The 20,233-nt window shown below is 37.3% G+C and overlaps 1 protein-coding gene across 2 annotated transcripts; it reads left to right on the top strand.

Moving 5' to 3' along the window:
* The first annotated feature begins 10,653 nt into the window (after positions 1–10,653).
* Positions 10,654–12,341, top strand: LOC127868269 (uncharacterized). Of its 2 annotated transcripts, none has more exons than XM_052409901.1 (2): positions 10,654–10,795; positions 10,987–12,341. In XM_052409901.1, exon 2 carries the CDS (start codon positions 11,546–11,548, stop codon positions 12,047–12,049), a length of 504 nt encoding a protein of 167 aa, XP_052265861.1. In that variant the 5' UTR covers positions 10,654–10,795; positions 10,987–11,545; the 3' UTR covers positions 12,050–12,341. The 2 variants fall into 2 exon arrangements, with proteins under 2 accessions (XP_052265861.1, XP_052265862.1); XM_052409902.1 differs by lacking the exon at positions 10,654–10,795 and having other exon boundaries at positions 10,842–11,230; positions 11,429–12,341.
* The last annotated feature ends 7,892 nt before the right edge of the window (positions 12,342–20,233 follow it).

Below are 20,233 nucleotides of genomic sequence, written 5' to 3'. Positions count from 1 at the left end.
CTGCCTTGACTTGATTGATAGTGATCGTGTGTGCCATTTTCAAAATCAGAAATTGGCGAATTTAAGTGCTGACGAAATAGTCCGCTTTTGAAAATTGACGAAATTTCGTTCTGACGCAAATAAATGGTTGAACAGTATGAAGATACGGTTATGATCCGCTAAATACCATGAGTACTTTAACTATATCCATATAATAAGTATGTGCAAACTTCAAGAGTACCCTGCGACCTTGACCTTTTGTTCTTGCTGGAGGGACGTCCAATAGCTATGAGAACACGTATGCTAATTTCGAAATCATTGCATGCACAACCAATTATGAGCCTGATATAAGTATTATCACACACGCAGGGTAAACATCAGTGGTGACTTTGTGACTTGTATACCCAACCACAACGAACTTCCTGCACATATTTCACCTGGTTAGCTGACACAGAATATGTATCCGTTGAACTTGTTTATGCTCATGCTTTTTAGTAATTTTACAATATCTCAGTTTGAACATTGTATCCCCAACCACAACAAACGTCCTGCTCCGGTTAGCTGACAAAGATGTATCTGTTGCACTTGTTTATGCCCATGTCTTTTTAGTAATTTAATTCTTTTTACAATGTCTTATAGTTTGAACATTTGAACATTTTAACAGACTGGCCCTTGACAAACGAAACCAGAAAAAGTTCATTGCTAAGCAGCAAGTATTTTTGGTATCAAAACACAGCCTTCGGTATTTACTCAAGTGATATATACCGGCAACGATATACAATATTCCTGTTATTTAATTATCTCTCTGCAATCAATAAAAAGCAACTTATTTAACCTTTTATGAACAGCCTCACACATATTGTTTTGCCCTGTCAGTTTGTTGTTTTTTTTGCATGAAACTTTAACATTGGCCATAATTTTTGCAATATTGATGATGGCAACTTGATATTTGGCATGCATGTGTATCTCATGACGCTGCACATTTTGAGTGGTGAAAGGTCATCCTTCAAGGTCCAATATATGGGGGACATAGTGTTTTACAAACACATCTTGTTTTTTTCATGTATCGGTCTACAATACAGGTTGACTTTATCGGAAGAGTAACGTGATTTGAAAACCATGACAAAAGCATGCAGATTGGGCAAAAATGTGTGAGTTTTGAGATGTCCTACTACAACTACATAAGCAAAACTTCCCTTTCCTATCTAGAATTGGTTTTCATCAGAGCGGAACCATTTTAGAAATCAACTAAGATATTATTGTAGCACAAAAAACGATCTGAGCAAGTTTTATGCTATAAGAATAAAGACTTCTAGAGTGTTACCATTAAAAAATAATCCGATCTCTGTAAACCATGCTTTTTTCGTAACACAACGGTACCATTTTTGAATTAAGCGGAGGTAGTATAACAAATTTGTTTTGCAATTTCCTTAGTGGGTAACAAAGTTTTGCTTTCGCTTAATATATGGAAAAGCACCACCCTTTGGTTGGACTGTTTTAAAGACCAGAACCGTTTTCTAAATCAGATGAGTAAAAAGACCACATGGTTTGCGCAAGTTAAATGGTTATTGGGTAAACAAATGTGTCTATCCTCATGCTAAATCTGCTGTCAGCAACTCAGTTGTTGTTTTAAGTACAAAAATGCAATTAACACGGCCCTGGGAATTTGGCCTTTCAAGATGATCAAAACGACCGAAACCTCAGTAGTATAACAGTAGAAATAATCTTGAATTTAACTCTTTACCACTTACATACGTATTTTGACGCGTGTGTAGTTCCTCAGAAAAATACATTTAATTAAAAAACTTTCTTACTAGATTGAAGTTTTTAAGGCTTCCTTTCCAACCCTTCGATACTGATGAGCAGCAAACAGCATAAAACCTGAACAGACTGCGAGTTCCTCTCTCGCAGGCTGTTCTAGTTTTATGTTGTTTACACATAGCCATTTCACTTTGCCTCTGAGTGAGAAAGGGTTAAACATGTTCAAAGGTTTTGTCAAATAATGTTCATTAAGGTCATGTAATATTTTATTGCAAAGTAGTAGTGCGCAAGTTAAACAGAGTCGTATTTATAAAACAATGGGCATAAATCTGCTAAAATTGCAGGTCAGAGTTACGGAACTTGTTTAGTGACCTCACACAAAGATCCCAAATATGTATACTTTTCAATTGAATATCTGTAGGAGAAACAGTGGTATGGAATGGTGCACATTAACCTAAAACTAATTTCTATGTAAAAGGGGAAAAAAGCTCGCTCAGTGGCCTAGCACCATGACCCCAAACAAGTATAAAGTTTAAACTGAATGCCTGTAGTTGAATCAGCAATCTGAAGTTGTGGCATGTTTACCTTAACAAAATTTCAATCTATAAAAGGGGCATAATTCTGCATAAGTACAGGTCAGTTACTTATTTCGAAATACAACAGGGAGGCATAATGCTGCTACATTGAAAGTACAAACTTTGATCTCACACAATTTAACCGGAACACATGCGTGTAGTTTCAATTAAATCTGTACAATAGAAACAATGATATGGAGATGTAGCATATTTCCATTCAAATTATTAGTTGTAATTATATCTCGGCCGAGTTTGAAAATGGTTCCGGTCTTTTAAAAAACAGTCCAAACATCACACAATCTGCTCAAAACAGTTCAGTTTCGTTGAGTCTAAGGAGAGCGACATAGTGCCTTAGACCTCTTGTTTATAGAAACGTACAATAATTTAATTTTTATTTAATTTTTTATTTAGCTTTATTATATGTCAGATCTTCAAAGGCGATTGATCGACCGTTACCGTGACACTGTTATCTGCGTACCCCTGTCCACATTGAACCCCAGCCTCGATATACGTGTACCAGACATCTATTCCAATAAAAAAAATACACAGGATGAAAATTGAAAACTATGTTAAACACGTGAAACAAGAACAAATATACAAATACAGAGATTGTTTTTGCGATGGTTTAAGACGTTTATATTTACAAGGTGAGCCTGGCAGCGGAAAATCGTATTTTGGTACCGAATTAGTTCAAGATTGGAGTAATGTTCAAGCGCCAATCATGAAATCTACAAAAGAACAAATGTTGTTTGGTGACGTTGATACCCTTCAGAAATTCAGGTTTCTGTTTTTCATCTCGTTGTGCGATTTGAGAGAATAGACACGTATAACGCAGCTGATTATTACCCAGCTCATCTACAAAATATATGCGGAAGACGAATGGGAGAGTGCGTACAAACTGGTCTTAAACATTATGAAAAATGTAATGTTTCTCATCGTTCAAGACGGTTTGGATGAGTGGCCATGTAAAGAAGCTCTGCCTTCCGTGGACGGAATTCATAAGGACCATTGCATTTTACTCACAACTTCTCGACCATGGAAACTCGCTGATGAACGTATCAGGAATTCACAAATTGACATTCTGTTTGATCTAGAGGGTATAAGCGATCCTAAACGAATTCAACGAAAAGATACTACGATGCCCACTTGACAAATCAAATGATATAAAAAAAACGTGAAGCTGTTTAAAAAACTCCTAAAATGTCGCAAACTTAAGTCAATATCATCTTCGCCTATGCTGAACACACTCGTCCACTGTACCTGGGTTGATGATAGAGCTGAGCGTCTCACCGGATCGTCAATGTGTCAACTGTACACTACCCTGCTTGAAAATCTGTGTAAAAAGTTAACCCACCAATAAGTTTTTTTATAATCAATACCACTTATCAACAATAAAATGCTCTGCTCTCACGAAATATTTTAGACCCAACATGAAACACATAGATGCCATTGCCAAAGCTGCGTTCTTTTTTTGTTTTCAAATTTTCAAATGAAAAAGAATCATCACTAGTGTTTAACGTCAATGACATGATGTCGCATTTGTCTGAAACTGCTAAACAGTTCGCACTAGATTCAAGATTATTATCTAAAAGAAAGGGTAAAAAAGTCCTGATCAGACATCGATGTTTGTCCATTAAACCACCCAGGAATTCCTACATGAACTGCTTTTCATATCTATAGGAATGCAGACGTATTTGAAGACGTCATTTCCGGATATCTCAAACGCCATGACAATTCATATCGTGATATATCTCAATTGTTTATATTCCTGTGTGGCATTAACATCTCGGTAGCGAATAAACTATCAAAAAACATCATCAGCATAAAAAGGTTAAAATCTCCGTTCCTATTAGACTAATAAGGCAGGCAGGCCAAGGACAAGTATTTGTTATATTGTATTCAATGTATGATTGGCCGTCCGGACGGTATATCGTAATAGTGAGGTCGCGCACATAGCGTTCGGTGGCGGCCTCTGGAAGTCGGCCGTCGCGTTACACATGCAAGATATATCAAATTCAAAAGTTTACTTGTATGTCAAACAACTCAAACACATTTAAATTTATGTTACACGATTACTGTTCATGTTTAAGTTCAGTGATATTACGGCTGCCATTTTGAGCAGACAAAAGGATCCAACAGATGGGAAGCCAGTATAACAATAGAAAGGATTTGTTTTCTTTTTTCTTTTTTCTTTTTTTTCCAACATTTTATTTTGCAAACAAGTACATATACAATATAAATTGTAACAATTATGATTTGCAATATGACACAACACAAAAAAGCAAGCATGTTATGCGACCAACTCATATCTTAAGTTATATATAGTTGTGTTTGGAAAGGAAAGCATGTACAAATTACATTAAGAGAAAAAAAACATCTTCCAATTTGAAAATACAACAAAAGAATGTGTACACCGTTGTATCAGATGAAAAAAGCATAGAGAGGCGGTAATGGTTACAAATATGAACACAGAGTATATAAAAAGGAAAAACAACAACATCTTTCCTTGTTAGAAGACAACAAAGAATGTGTACATGTACATGGTAATAACATTTTATAAAGGCACAGAGAAGCAATAATATGTGCATATTGTTATAGTATATATATTATAACACAAAGTACATAAAAGGAAAAACAACAACGTCTTTCAGTCAGTGAGAAGACAACAAGGAATGTGTAATAACATTTTAGAATGGTGCAGAGAAGCAATACTAGATGCATATGGTTATAGTATATAACCCATAGGTCTTACATTTTATTTGAATAACGGTACGCTTTTAATAGCAACAGTAAACAATGCTTTAAACTACAACAATCATTAGATTAAATTCTAAGTTTGTGAGAACATAGCTTAAACTGTTCCCACTCACTGTCAAAGGAATCTAACTTATTTTGTGAAATCGATATTTTTCTCAAGTTATCATACTCATACTTAGTGTATATCTTTGCTCCTGTTATGCTTGGAATGCATTTATTCATTTTACACTTGTACAAGTATAACTTAATAAACAAAATAACATTATTTAAGGCTTTAGCAGACATACTTTAATATCCAAGTAGAAAGATGGTCATGTTAATGAAAAGGAAAAGATTGTTCTGGTAGCATTTCAACAATAATTGCTTTAGATATATGACATTCCCAGAATAAATGTTCTAAATTTTCCTCACTTTGTTTACAAAATTAACATAATGGGTCATCAATAATTTTCATTTTATGCAAATAATTTTCATTTTATGCAAATTGATTTGTTTTCCTGTTGCTTACATATATATACTTACGAGTGAATACCTAAAGCATGTAATTTAAACTGTAGTTTCACAATTAAAGCACTCGACCATGGGTGCTTATTATCAAACTGACTTCATAAATACTTATGAAGGACTGTCGCTTTACTTATGTGTAAACATTAAGAGAATAAACCCGTTTGAATGTGAATACATATGATCTATTTGGAGAAATAAACGTCATTCGATGACCCTGGTATTCAGATTTATTGAGAAAATAGATTGAAAGCATCCATGTCGTTCAGCGACAAGAACTTCACCCGAAAATTTATGCTTTTTCGTTGAAACAATATTTTAAATTGAGGTTAAGCAAACTTTTAGTATTAATAGACAACGCATCTACAATATACAGTTAAAGAAGTGACACAATGTATGCTCTGAAACAGGTTGTTATGGTGTCTCAAAGAAGTTCTTATTGTCATTTCTGCTTTTGTCCGCAAAGCTGTTAATTATGTATACAAGAAACATTAAAATATCATTAAATTTAAAAAAATGGCCAATAAATTATTTGGAAATGAACAGACGGGAATTCTTTGCCCCTTAAGTCTACGTGTCCGATAAAAATTATCAGTCTCTAGGCACACCTGAGTTTGTCGATGAAAGGTGAAATCGATGAACTCCTTGTCGGCAATGTTTTATCAACAGAGGGGCTAATCACGTTATAGTCAAGATGGCGACGTCAAACCCGAGACAGTTATTTGTCGCCGTTTTATACCCTTTATTACTTCTGTTTATTTTTTAATGGCGCTCACTTTCCAGCCATATCAGTAAAATGGTGATTAACGTTTATTTCGTATTTAAATTCGCTTTATTTCTCGACTTTACTCCCCGCAAATTTTCTTAGCGGAGCCCTAATTAGGTCATCCCGCTAAGAAATTTCGCACCGAGAAATGTCAAGATATAAAGCGAATATCACTATGAAATAAAAGCCAGTAACTTTCTTCCTAATATGGCTGGAAAGCGGGCGGAATAAAAATAATAATACATGTAATATAGGGTATAAAACGACGAAAAATACCTGCCTCGGCATGGACGTCGCCATCTTGTTTGTCACGTGATAACCTCCTCTGATCAATATTCGGTCTTCATCATATACTCTCTGGCATGAGATTTGTGAACAATGAAATGTTTTCTAAACGCATTCCTATGTCAGTCATGCGAAAAATTATCAAAAAAAGTTTCGTTTTTCATTATTTTTAAAGTATGTGTTGAAGTTTGCCAATGAAAAAGAAAACATTTAGTTTTACTTATTGTAATTAAATGAATCATCTAATTAAACTATTTACTGGCCCTTTAGTGTAATTGTACTTGTAACATAATCAGTGCAGTGTATTAAAATCATAGTCCAAAGTATTTTTTGGTATTTAACTTAGCTGATAAATTCATATCTTTATTGTTATTATCTGAGTTTGAAATAAATATGCACTGTAAACAATCTGACACTAGAAATGTTGCAAGATAAATGTTGCCGATAACCCAATGCGCCCGGTGAACGTCCTAACATTTAACCTATTTATGCATATGTGGTGATTTTACGAGACGCGATCATTCATGTGATTAGGGTGAAGTGAACTTAACATAATTGTAATAGTATCTATATTTTATCAATTGTTTTTCCAATTATAGAACATTGAGTTATTTAATCAAATTGTCATTCCTTAACATTTGATATACAAACAAAGCATCTGCCCTATCGGCATTAAATATTACTGTGCATGTATATTCAGTCTTTCGGTTGATTCGCATTGCATACTTTTTACACACTGACCCCAATACTGATAACACATAGACTCTTCTATAATGATTTTCAATTAAATGGATCCGTAGTTCACCATGTTTTACCAAGTAATCTCCCTTACAAGGCCAGTTTATCATGTTAAACTGGAATGATTTCTGATGTATATTCACGGTTTTTAGAAGAAGCTCTCATATAAGTTTTTTTTAATGATTTGGAAATCATCGTTAGAACGACGCCATTTGCAAAAGAAGAAGAAGAAAACATTTCCGGAAGGTGATTTTGATTGGAGGATTGTGAAACGACATCAATAGACATGGCTCGTTTAAAAAAAATGCTCGAATGAAAGCGGTTATGGTTTTCAATGTAATTTAGGCTACAAATTAACACGAATATCAGAAATGACCCTTGGGAAAACCGCGTATCCGCTGAAAATCACAGCACTGAAATTAATGTAAAGATTTGCGAACGAAATAACGAATTTGCTTACTGTGATGATGAGATAATGATGATTATAGTTATTATGATGAAGATGTAGAAGGAGAAGGAGAAGATACTAATACTGATTTTTTAAAATTGGCGATTATAATGAAATAAAGATTAAATTGATCATGTTGATAGTGAGGATGACGATGATTAAACAGAGGAGGAGAAGAATGCTTCTACTGCTGCTGCTGATGATGATGATGATGATGATGATGACGATGATGATTATGATTATTATGTTGATGACGATAATGATGATGATGTTGATGATTATGATGATGATGATAATGATGATGATGATGATAATGATGATGATGTTGACGACGACGACAACGACGACGACAACGACAACGACGATAAAGATTATGATGATGATGATGATGAGGAGGATGTTGATAATGATGATCATGAGGAAGAGGAGGAGGATAAAGAGGAGAAGGAGAAGGAAGAAAATGAGGGGAGGAGGTTAAGGATTATAATGATGATGATGATGATGAGGTGGAGGAGGAGGAGGAGGAGGCGGATGATGATGATGATAATGATATGATAATGATGAAGTGATGATGATGATGATGATGATGATGATGATGATGATGATGATGATGATGATGATGATGATGATGATGATAATGATGATGATAAAGATCATCATCATCATCATCATGAGGAAGAGGAGGAGGAGAAAGATAATGAAGAGCATGAGGAGGAGGAGGAAGAAGATGAGGGAGAGGAGAAGGAGGTTAAGGATTATGATGATGTTGATGTTGATGATGATGATGATGATGATGATGATGATGATGATGATGATGATGATGATGATGATGATGATGATGATGATGTCTTTAATGCCCGTCCGAATGAATAAAAATTATCTAATATGTGTGCATGTGCACCTCGGCTTATTTGCATGCTCGTTTGCGAAGTGTAATAAGTTTGATGGCCGACGAGAACAGAACAACAACACGAATGGTCTTCTTGCACGAGAAAAACAAACCTGTCTTCACTTGCGTACATATATCAGGCATAGCGTTTGTTTTCATTAAAACGTCTAATGTCAATATGTTTACCAACTTACTCCATTGCGATTACGTACTGAGAAATTCGTGTTAAATCCGGTGTTGATGTTTCTGTTAACAGCACACAAGACGTTTGGGTATGTTCGAAAAAAGTTGTTTGCAACGTTATAACACCCGTTTGTGTACATACAAGTTTCTTAAGTAAGCACAATGGTTTCGTGAGTAACGCTTTTTATTTTATATATCTCATATTCAAATACCGATTTTGTAAATATAACGGTTCTGTTTTATTAGTTTCTGATATATATTTTATTGCACAATTTGAAAAATAAACACAACTCATAAACCAATAAGATTTATGAAAACACTGGAGATAAGTTATTTTTTTTTATCACTAAAGCTGTGACTTCCTTTACATAAGCCTCTGTTGCGGAAGTAACAGCGTCACGCCCTTCCAAGGTATCGGCAACGTGGTCCATCTTTTCGCTATTTAGAAATGAGGTCCAATCAGTAGAATTAAGAAGTTGCATGTACTTGTTGTAGTCGCCATCTTTATAGAGCCAGATATGACGCCTGAAACAAGACTGTGCTGATTAGGAGAGTTTCAAGACATAGATAATAGGGCAGTGGAAACGTGTGAGATTTGGTATAAAGGGATCTTCAACAAAGCTGGACAGGACGTCCCGTGAGTGTTTGACAAACAAAACATCTATGTGAGAGATTGTGAGTGTTCAGTAATGTCCGCTGGGGGAATTTATCAGTTGTGCTGCATTGTAGGAGTTTATCAATCTGCTAATTTATTACGTGTTTTGCTTGAGGATCATATCATACCAATCTAAAAACTTCCAAGAAGTGCGGGAGGTTAAGATCTGCAGAAACTATAAGTTGTCAAAGTAGTAATGAATATCCAACCTTCGCAGGAAAATGTTCAATTGTAAAAAAAATAATATTAATATTAACACGTCGAGTCAATTGTCAATTCATGTTGTAATTACAATTATTATAAGTAACGCGTTGTCTCTTCATAGTGATTAAGAATGATCGAATGCCAAAGTGTTCGCATGCTCTTGGGTTGAAACGATTTTTCTGTTGCAAGCCCCAGTGAACTTGACCTTTGACATGTTGACCTAATCATCTCGTATTCTTCACAAGTACAACTAGCACACCTATTTAGATGTTGGCATGGCAATTCATTTTCCGGAAATGAATATTTTACGTTGCAAATTCCTGTAACATTGGCCTTCATTATATGTACGTAGTAGGTAATAATCTTTCTTTCCTAACAGATAACCATGGTACCAACTGGCGTGATCTTACGTTAAACCGTGATCTTAATATGGTGGGAATAAGCAAAAAAGCTTAAGGATTGATCGATTATGTAACCGACCCACGGGCAGAAGAAAAACACTAATAATCTACTTCTCCAAAGAGGAAGAATAATAAATATAAATACAGACTTTAAACACCAAAGTGTAAACATCATTTATAAACTACTGCACTCCTTTAAACTAGGATAAATGGCCTTTATTAAACTATTAGCCAAGTTCACATTATATCATACATATGCTCATAGTCATATAAGAGTATTCGTAATCAATAACGTTTCAAACTCTGCTATTACGAGCGAACATTAGCATGCAAATCCTCTAACTCTACCAGCTTACTTTAGTATGCTCAATAGCTGACAAGTATTACCATAATCTCGTATTGTCAGGGCCTACTGAGTAATTATTTTTTTCAGTAAAACAAGTTAACTTTGTAAACTCGTTAACCACTACACAGAAGTGATCATCTCACGCGTTACTACTCAATAAACAGATTGATAACATTGTGATTAGAAACTGTAATTATCTTCACAGTATATTATCATTAGTGTCTTCACTGACTAACGCTTTGGACCTTCATATCAGCTGGGTCACGTAATGTGTGATAGTTGTTGATTAAAGACTTTCACCGAGGTACGTTTAGAATGTTTTTCATTATTATTTCGTTAATCTAAATTTATTGCGAATGATCATGTTTCTTATGCATTATGTACGTTTACTGCATAAGTCTAATTTATCCTCTCGGTATAAGCTTTTTAAAATTAATTATTGACGAATTTGAAGCAAATGGTGCGTTCAGTATCGTATTCCATCTTCTGCCGCAGACGCTGGTGTGACGGAAGTCAAAAATGCAGTGAATAAAGGACGGCAGTTCAAAGAGTCGGCTCAACGGAAGGACGTGACGCGGTAACTTCAGCCACAGAGGTTGGTGTTAAGGAACTCAACGTTGCAATGTTGAAAGGACAACAGGTCAAAGAGTCGGCAACATTTCACGGACGGGACGCTGTTACTTCTGCCACAGAGGATGGTGTGACGGAAGTCAATAATGCAGTGATCAAAGGACTGCAGGTCATAGAGTCGATGACAATGGAAGGACGGGACGCTGTTACTTCTTTCACAGAGGCTGGTGTGACGGAAGTCAATGCTTCAGTGATCAGAAGTCAGCATTTCATAGAGTCGATGACAATTGAAGGACGGGACGCTGTTACTTCTGCCACAGAGGCTGGTGTGACGGAAGTCAATAATGCCGTGATCAAAGGACAGCAGGTCATAGTGTCGGCCACAATGAAATGACATGACACTGTTACTTTTGCCACAGAGGCTGGTGTGACGGAAGTCAATGCTACAGTGATCAAAGGACAGCAGGTTATAGAGTCGGCCACAATGGAAGGACGTGATGCTGTTACTTCTGCCACAGACGCTGGTGTGACGGCAGTCAATGCTACAGTGATCAAAGGACAGCAGGTTATAGAGTCCGCCAACATGGAAGGACATGAAGCTGTTACTTCTGCCACAGAGGCCGGTGTAAAGGAAGTCACAGATACAGTGATCAAAGTAAAGCAGGAACGAGAGTCGGTTACAATTGATGGACATAACTTTATAACATCTTCCATAGAGGCAGGTGCTCGGGAGTTGACTGCTAAGACCATCATTGGGAAAGAGGACATCGAATCGGCTGTTATTACTGGAATGGACACTATTGATTCAGCGACAGTAGCTAGTGCGCGGGAATTTTCGACACATCTACGGGAATTACAATCTATTAGCAACAAGGTCAAAAAAGATCTTACAGGCATCAAGACACAAAAGGAGGTCGAGGATTTCACCCTGCAATGCAACGGTAAGCAACAAACAACATCCAAGCAGTACACATGTCTAGCTGTGTGAGTATATTATCACAAAGGCATAAACTGTTGGTAATATTCGGTTCGCGGTATTTTGAAGTAAAAATGTGGCATTTGTGATATATAGAGGTAAAGAGACCATTCATTAATTATATCATTCTGACTAGGCATCTTGAGATTTCACGTTACAATTCGTAAGACATCATGCTGTCAATGATACACATGCATATCCACTTAGTTAGATAAGAATACCGGTTATTTTGGTATTGTTATAGTTAATAGTTCTTTTTTGTTAATTGCATACGTTTCAACAGTTTTTTCCTATGATTTCCTATGGAATTATTTCGGACAATATCGGACATCAACTTGCCTCTATTGCAAAATATTAAAGTTTCGTTCAGTGTAGATATCTTTTTCCGTCCAATAAAAGCAACTCAATAATCGTGCAGAAATAACGCCTGTCACATTGCATCTTTAAAATGAATACATTTTGTATAAAAATGTCATATTTCTAAAGGTAATTATGCAGAACACACGAAACGTCGTAATTTAAGTACATACAAAAATAACTGTACAATTGAAAATATTCGTGGGACCTGCAGTTAGCTTACTTTATCAGTAAGTCGAATTAAGGACCAGAATTACTCAAATCCGACGTGATTACATTGGCTACATGCAAATAAATGCAATACATGACCAATTAAGTTTCTATTAATTATTTGAAACTTAAACATGAGTTGTTTTTATTTACTTGTATACTGGTCTGTTAAATAGTGTTTTTGTTTTAAAGGCATACTTAAATAAGCATGATAAGTTTTCCGGATTCATGGGTCTCATCAATTCATGCATTAGTACATTCTACTCGAAGTTTCTCAGTATTGTTTATTATGGTTATAACGATCTTAATGTAGATAATTGACTTTTATTAAATAACACAAAAAATAGATAAGGAAAGATTTTACTTGACAATGCACTAGCCACATTTAACCCGACATGGAAGGTAATCAATGCGGCGAAATTGACAAACTCCTCTAAGCGGTTATCTGTCTTATAAGCTAACGTAACAACTTCAATCAAATGGTAACGATCATGAGTGTAAACCTTTTCTTCTTATTTAAAGAAAATAAGAGCAATTCTCTAGACATGAATACTTCGCCTATATGGTTTGCTCAGAAAAATGCAAAATGGATTCCGGTTAGAAAAATATGAATAAAATCATACTCAACCAAATTACTTGACCGTTTGTCCTTCCGTCCGTCGGGTTTTTGGTAGTGCGTTACACAAACTGACGCAGCGCTGTTGCATTATTAAAGGGGATTTTTACTTGTACGACACAAATGCCCGACTGTCAGTCTTGTGCCTGTATTTCCGCCTGCCTGACTTGCTGTCTGCCATCCCGACCGAACGCCAAAACGTCCGTCCGTCCGTCAGTCATTCATTCATTTAGTCATTCATTAAATCATTCATGAATTCATTCATTTATTCAGCCAGTCAGTCATTTAGTAATTTACTAAATCATTCATTCAGTCAGTCAGTCAGTCAGTCAGTCAGTCAGTCAGTCAGTCAGTCAGTCAGTCAGTCAGTCAGTCAGTCAGTCAGTCAGTCAGTCAGTCAGTCAGTCAGTCAGTCAGTCAGTCAGTCAGTCAGTCAGTCAGTCAGTCAGTCAGTCAGTCAGTCAGTCAGTCAGTCAGTCAGTCAGTTTCATGTGTGTCTATCGGTCTCTATGTATTTCAAAATGTCTGTTTTAAGCTCACCTGAAAGTGTAGTGCTCATTGGGAGCTATTAAGCCTAATGAAAGTCGTCCGTCAGTCACGGAATCAAACACGTTCAAATGATTCCAAGTCGTTCCGTTGCTTTGCTAATTCATATTGCTCAGTTTGTTTCTGATGTCAAAATTTGCCGCGCCCAGGGGATAAGTGTTTTATTTAGCTTAAGAGTGAATTAGTTTATTGGTATTCTTCTTTGAAACCACAAAGGTAAGTGGTTTCATATCGGGTGTGTACACTTTTGTCTGTTAATTTATATTCTTAGTTTTAGTAAAATTATACCCCTGTGGTTGAAACTTACCATGCCCAAGGGTCACATGATTTGCACAGACTAATACGGTAATAAACTTTAAAAAAAACGTGTTGTCTGGAACATCAAGTGTTCTGTTTTTCGTATTTGGTATGCGACATCGACTGATGGTCCTCTGCTATTTCCTTTGGGTCAAAATATGCCTACCCATTGAGTACCTGTTTTCATCGATGTTCATAATGAAAACTTGAATTTTGTTCGAATGTTGTCACATTCCTTATGAAATCTGTGTCACCCAGAGTAAAACACAAAGATAAAAGCAACATAAATGACATTAACATAACAAAATCTGCACATACAGTTAATGTTTCTAAATGCATTTAGACTCTCTTTTTTTCCCCTTCATTTCCGTCCGTAATCCGTCTGTTCTATCTGTTTTTGTGTCTTCTTGTTTGTTCGTCCGTCGGATAAACGTCTTTCTGTCTTCCTGACTGTCCGTGTCTCCCTTCGTCCGCAATCCCTCCCGACTGCCTTCACTTCTTTCATATGAAAATGATTGTATCAGGTAAGCAGACTCTAGAAGTCACATTTTGTGTCAAATCTTTATGAAGCCATGTCAGAATATATATGCTATTAAGATATCTCGGCTTAGTTAAAAATGCTTTTGGTCGATTTGAAACATGTCTGCTAGTCTGCTAAATGAAGGGCTGTTTTCCTTTAATTGCTTTAGTGAAATGTCTTCAATTCAAATATTTGGCAAATCATCACCAAACTTGCACAAAACATTTGTTGTAAGTATATCTCGGCCGAGTTTCAAAATGGTTCCGGTCGTTTAAAAAAACTGTCCAAACATCACACAATCTGCTCAAAACAGTTCAATTTCTTTGATTCTCAGGATAGCGACATATATATATATAGGGCCTTAGCCCTCTTGTTTATAGAAAAGTCCAATACCTTAATTCGTTTTGTTATTTAGCTCTATTATAATTTCAAATTTTCTAAGGCGATTGATACCGTGACACTGTTATCTGCGTACCCCTGTCCACATTGAACCCTAGTCTCGATAAACGGGTACAGGACATATATGCCAATCCAAAAATACACAGGATGAAAATTGAAAAAGACGATAAGCACGAAACACAAGAACAGATATACAAATACAGTGATTGCTTCTGTGGAGGTGTTAAACGAATATATTTACAAGGTGAACCTGGCAACGGAAAATCTTATTTTGCTGCCAAATTAGTTCACGATTGGCGTAATGTGCATTCGCTGATCGTGAAATCTACAAAAGAATAAATGTTGTTTGGTGACTTTGATACCCTTCAGAAATTCAAGTTTCTGTTTTTCATCTCGTTGCGCGATTCGAGGGGACAGACAAATATATCACACATGATAAAAACCCACAATTATTACCAAAAGTGCATCATCTCCGGTTATAAGGAGACTGAAGCGAACAAGAACACTCCCATACACCTACATCTGAGTCACTTTCACTTCAATAGTGCTAATGCCGAAGATTTGATCCAGATCTGGAAACTGAACACTTCACGGGCTCGATCTTTGCGTGTTCCCAGTTTAGGCAGACATGTACCAATACGTTCACAATACGCGTCGTCTGCTCGTTTTCAAGGATCTGAACCTGTTTTCTTACATGCCTGTATCGAGTTCGACTTGTCACCGTGTCACAACCTTGAATTGCTGGTGCTCGATGTAACCTTGCTACCAAATGCACTGGTAGGTCTGAAGAAGCTGAAACATCTTAAAATGTCTTGTAAATGTGAAGCGCCTGACTTGTCACATTTTGAACACATATAATCAATTGATATCTCCAATGGATTTAATTTATTACCACTTTCTGTTAATAATTATAAGACTCTAAAATGTGTTAAAATATGTACAACTTATGACGGACTAGATATGTCAATGTTTGAAAATTTAAATTCCATAACTTTCTGCAGTAAAGAGAAAGTGATACCGAAACCGCTTCACATTCATAACAACATTACTCATATTGGCTTTGATGGTTTTGATTTCAACAGTTTGGACGATGAAGCCATTCGTACATGATGTCTACTAAACGGTGTCGATCCAGTACAGTGTGCAGAGTATACTCCAGTACTACCCTGCATACAAAACATTAGACTGGAAAGTGTCACATGTTTCTCGTCCTTGATACGCAGTCTGTTAAGCACGCTGTTGATACTAAATCATATCGGGAAGTGTGAGCTGTTCCACTGTAACATAACTTCAGTCGATCATGAAGTGAAGAGTACGATGCGGGACAATGACATGTCTTCGTGTGTGGAGGACGCAGTCAGCGAATTCAAGAACATTTTAAGAACATATAGGATAACAACGGATTTAAATAATACATGTACATTCGATGTCGGTAGCGATAGTCCAGGTCTATGGGAGACGCTTCCCGGTCAGAATGCCAATTATCGGAGTCTTAATTACCTTTGGTTTACAGGTTTAGAAGTGGATCATGTATTGTCGCTGTCACGGTCACTAACATCCCTATCACGGCTGGAAACGCTTACAATGCATTTATCTGTATATATCGACCTACAACTTCCTCCGTCATTGAAGTATTCGACTGTCTGTTATTGTTGGGATTTCGTAACGTTGGTATTTAACGCGCAATTTGTTACGTGACGTTCACGCACGCTTTCCCGTCGTGACGTCCCGCCCGTTATATTTTGTTTATATTATGCATTGCAAGTAAAGGTTGAACCTGGATTTCGCTCCTTATATTATTTCTTATCACAACGCGTATTCCGCCTACATATTTTGGTGCCGTGACGAAAACCGTGACGAAAATCAACGATCTAGAAAAGCAACTGAGCCAGCGTCTCGGTTTAAAGAAAATCATTGAGCGATTTATTGAAAAATTGGCAGAAGCGAAAGAAGAAGATGACATGTTACAATACGAGACTACCATCGAAGCTCTACAGAACAACGTATGCAGTCTTCAGAGTCTAAACGAGAAGATTCTTTCGCTTACCGACGCCAAATCAACACCGGACGAGATGCTGGAATCCGAGGAATACACATTCGACCTAGAAGTCAAACTGCGAAAATTCCGGCAATATCTACTCCAAAAATCTACCAGCAAAGATGCTCAAGTTGTACCAACACAGAGATGTGAAGCACACCCACAAGATAAGCAGTTCAGAAAGCAGTCCAGAAACGAAAATTCATCGAACAGCTTAAAAGTACCTATTATTCTCCCGCGAACCGTTAACAACGATTTCCTCTCCCCGGGAGCTGATCAAAACAGGAAGCAGCCCGGCTGCACCGTGCACAGCATTCCGGTCGTGAACAACGCCCCCTACCTTGCACAACAACTGCTGACTCAGACGACACCGGCCGCTCCCTTAACCTACAAGTTACAGCGCTACAAATACCACGCCATGGAGAAACATGTGATGGGTACATCAGCGATAGTACTGCCCAACCCACCAAAACCCTGCTGACCTACAAACACGGGGTGTGACTGCAAAACAACATAAAGAAAACAAGATGTTGTGGAATGGACCGCAGTGGATCACAGCAGAAGACCAGTGGCCGAAATGGAACTCGAACGCTGGTATTTACAACCATGCACTCCTGACAGGGATAGAAGAGCAGCATGAACCATCGCAACCAGTACATCAAAGCAGCACTGGGGTGCACGAGATAATTGACATTCACAGATTCAGTAACTATAAGAAGTTTTTGAGAGTTACTGCGTATGTTTTAAAATTCGTGCAAAGCTGCAGAAAAGCGGAAATACGAATGCAACACAGTACGTTGACACCAGATGAGATACATGCCGCCGAACACCTCTGGTTAAAAACGTGTCAACATAATTCATACGGGACAGAGATTGAAAATCTTAAAGCCGGAATCAGTAAAATAGCATCGTTGGTGAAACAGTTACGTTTGTTCCTTGATACAGACGGCATTTTGAAATGCGGGGGACGTATCCACAATGCACCACTGAATGAGATGACTAAATTCCCCTATTCTTTTGCCTGCGAAGCATCCTTTAACAAGACTGATAGTGACAGATGCTCATGGAGAAATTCAACATTCCGGTACAAGTGCGACGATCACATTTCTTCGACAACGGTTCTGGATACCTACTATTAGACAGTGTGTTAAAACAATAATACGGAATTGCATTACATGCAAGAAGGTTCTGGGCAAACCGTTTTCAGCTCCGGATCCACCGCCATTGATGAAATACCGTGTACACGATTCAACGCCATTTTCTGTCACAGGCGTTGATTACACCGGCGCTGGGTATGTAAAAGACTCTAGCGGGGACTAAATGCAAAGTGTACATATGCCTGTTCGCGTGTGCAAGTACACGTGCAGTTCATCTAGAAGTAGTTCCTGACTTAACAGCTGATTCGTTCATGCAAGCATTCAGACGCTTTGTGAGCCGGAAGTCTTTGCCCTATCTTAAGGTATCTGACAATGGAACTACGTTTGTAGCAGCAGCCAATCCTCTACAGCAGTTGTCTCAGACAGTCCATGATGATCTTCTCAATAAAGGTACGAGGTGGGCATTCATACCGAAGAGAGCGCCGTGGTTCGGAGGATTCTGGGAACGTTTGATAGGCCTCACTAAAACTACGTTAAAGAAGATACTGGGACGTTCCTACATCACAGTTGGTATGCTTCAGACAATCATCGTAGAAATCGAAGCGACCCTCAACGACAGACCTCTCACTAACGTTAGTTCCGAGTTCGAGTTAGAAGACGTCGTGACACCAGCGCATTTACTCTACGGAAGACGAGTGACCACGTTACCATATCGTGACATCACCAGTGGCAACCTGCAAATTACAAGTGCTACCGGAAGTGATATTCGCAAACGCGCGAAATTACAGCATATATTGATAGACCACTGCCGTGATCGGTGGAAAAAAGAATATCTCACAGCGCTACGTGAACATCATACAGTCAGTGGAAAAAACGAACAATGTATTTCGGTTGGTAGTGTTGTGCAAGTCCACGACGAAACACTACGTAGTACCTGGAAGCTAGCTGTCGTCGAGGAGGTGGTCAAGGGAAACGATGGACTGGTGAGATCAGCAAAAATACGAGTTGGAAATAAATTGACAAGCAGACCAATTACGAAACTTTATCCCCTGGAAGTGAAGTGAAAAAAAGGGAAACATTTATAAGACTTGTGATTGATTTTATAGACTGAACGTTTTCATTGTGTTAAGTATGTTGCAAATTAAGTGGTGTTTATATTTTGTTATGGGTATGCATTTAAGTATTTGTATTAAATCTATTATGGTGTATTGCATTTCGCGGCTCCCAGAATGTTGGGATTTCGTAACGTTGGCATTTAACGCGCAATTTGTTACTTGACGTTCACGCACGCTTTCCCGTCGTGACGTCACGCCCGTTATATTTTGTTTATATTATGCATTGCAAGAAAAGGTTGAACCTGGATTTCGCTTCTTATATTATTTCTTATCACAACGCGTATCCCGCATACATAGTTATGATCAATTGTCTCCATTCGAACCTCTCCATCTGGCGAACAAGCTTTCTGCATGGACTCATTCTCTTTATTGTAGATTGGAATTCTTTTGTATTAAAGTGAATAGTGAAAACAAGCTCAATAAGATTCCACCAGAGGAATACGTCCCAAAAAACAGGAACTAGACGCTCCCTCGCAGGTTGAATGGAAACGATTTCGAAATTATGACCGGACACCAAACACCGATAAAATGTCTTCTGATGCCTAGTCTGTTCGTGAAAGTGTTGTTGATGATGGTGATTATGTTAACAATATCATAAATGATGAGTTTTGTCAAAGCTTTCTTAGTGAATGTTTCATCTGCTTAGGTAAGATTGAAGACACGTATTACATAAGTGGTATTTACGGCATCAATCGCATATCAATTGGACTTCATATTAATTAGGGTACAGCCCCTTGAACTTGTAAAGTGAAACATGTGACATGAAATTGATATTATTATGGTGCCAATTATTGAAAACATAAATAAACAACAGAACAACAACACAATTTGGTTATTACAGAAAATTGACTCTGATACCATCGCGATTTTTGATCAATTATGTTAAAGATCAAGCCATAAACTAGTAAAGTATTGCATGCGACTGTATGACACCAATTAAATATGAATATATTTGTTATACATTTACCGCACAGTATTTTGTTTCTGCAAAATTAATTTCA

The sequence above is a fragment of the Dreissena polymorpha genome, chromosome 2 (assembly GCF_020536995.1).
Source record: "Dreissena polymorpha isolate Duluth1 chromosome 2, UMN_Dpol_1.0, whole genome shotgun sequence".
Classification (NCBI taxonomy): Eukaryota; Metazoa; Mollusca; class Bivalvia; order Myida; family Dreissenidae; genus Dreissena; species Dreissena polymorpha.
This window is presented reverse-complemented; position numbering and strand designations above follow the sequence as displayed.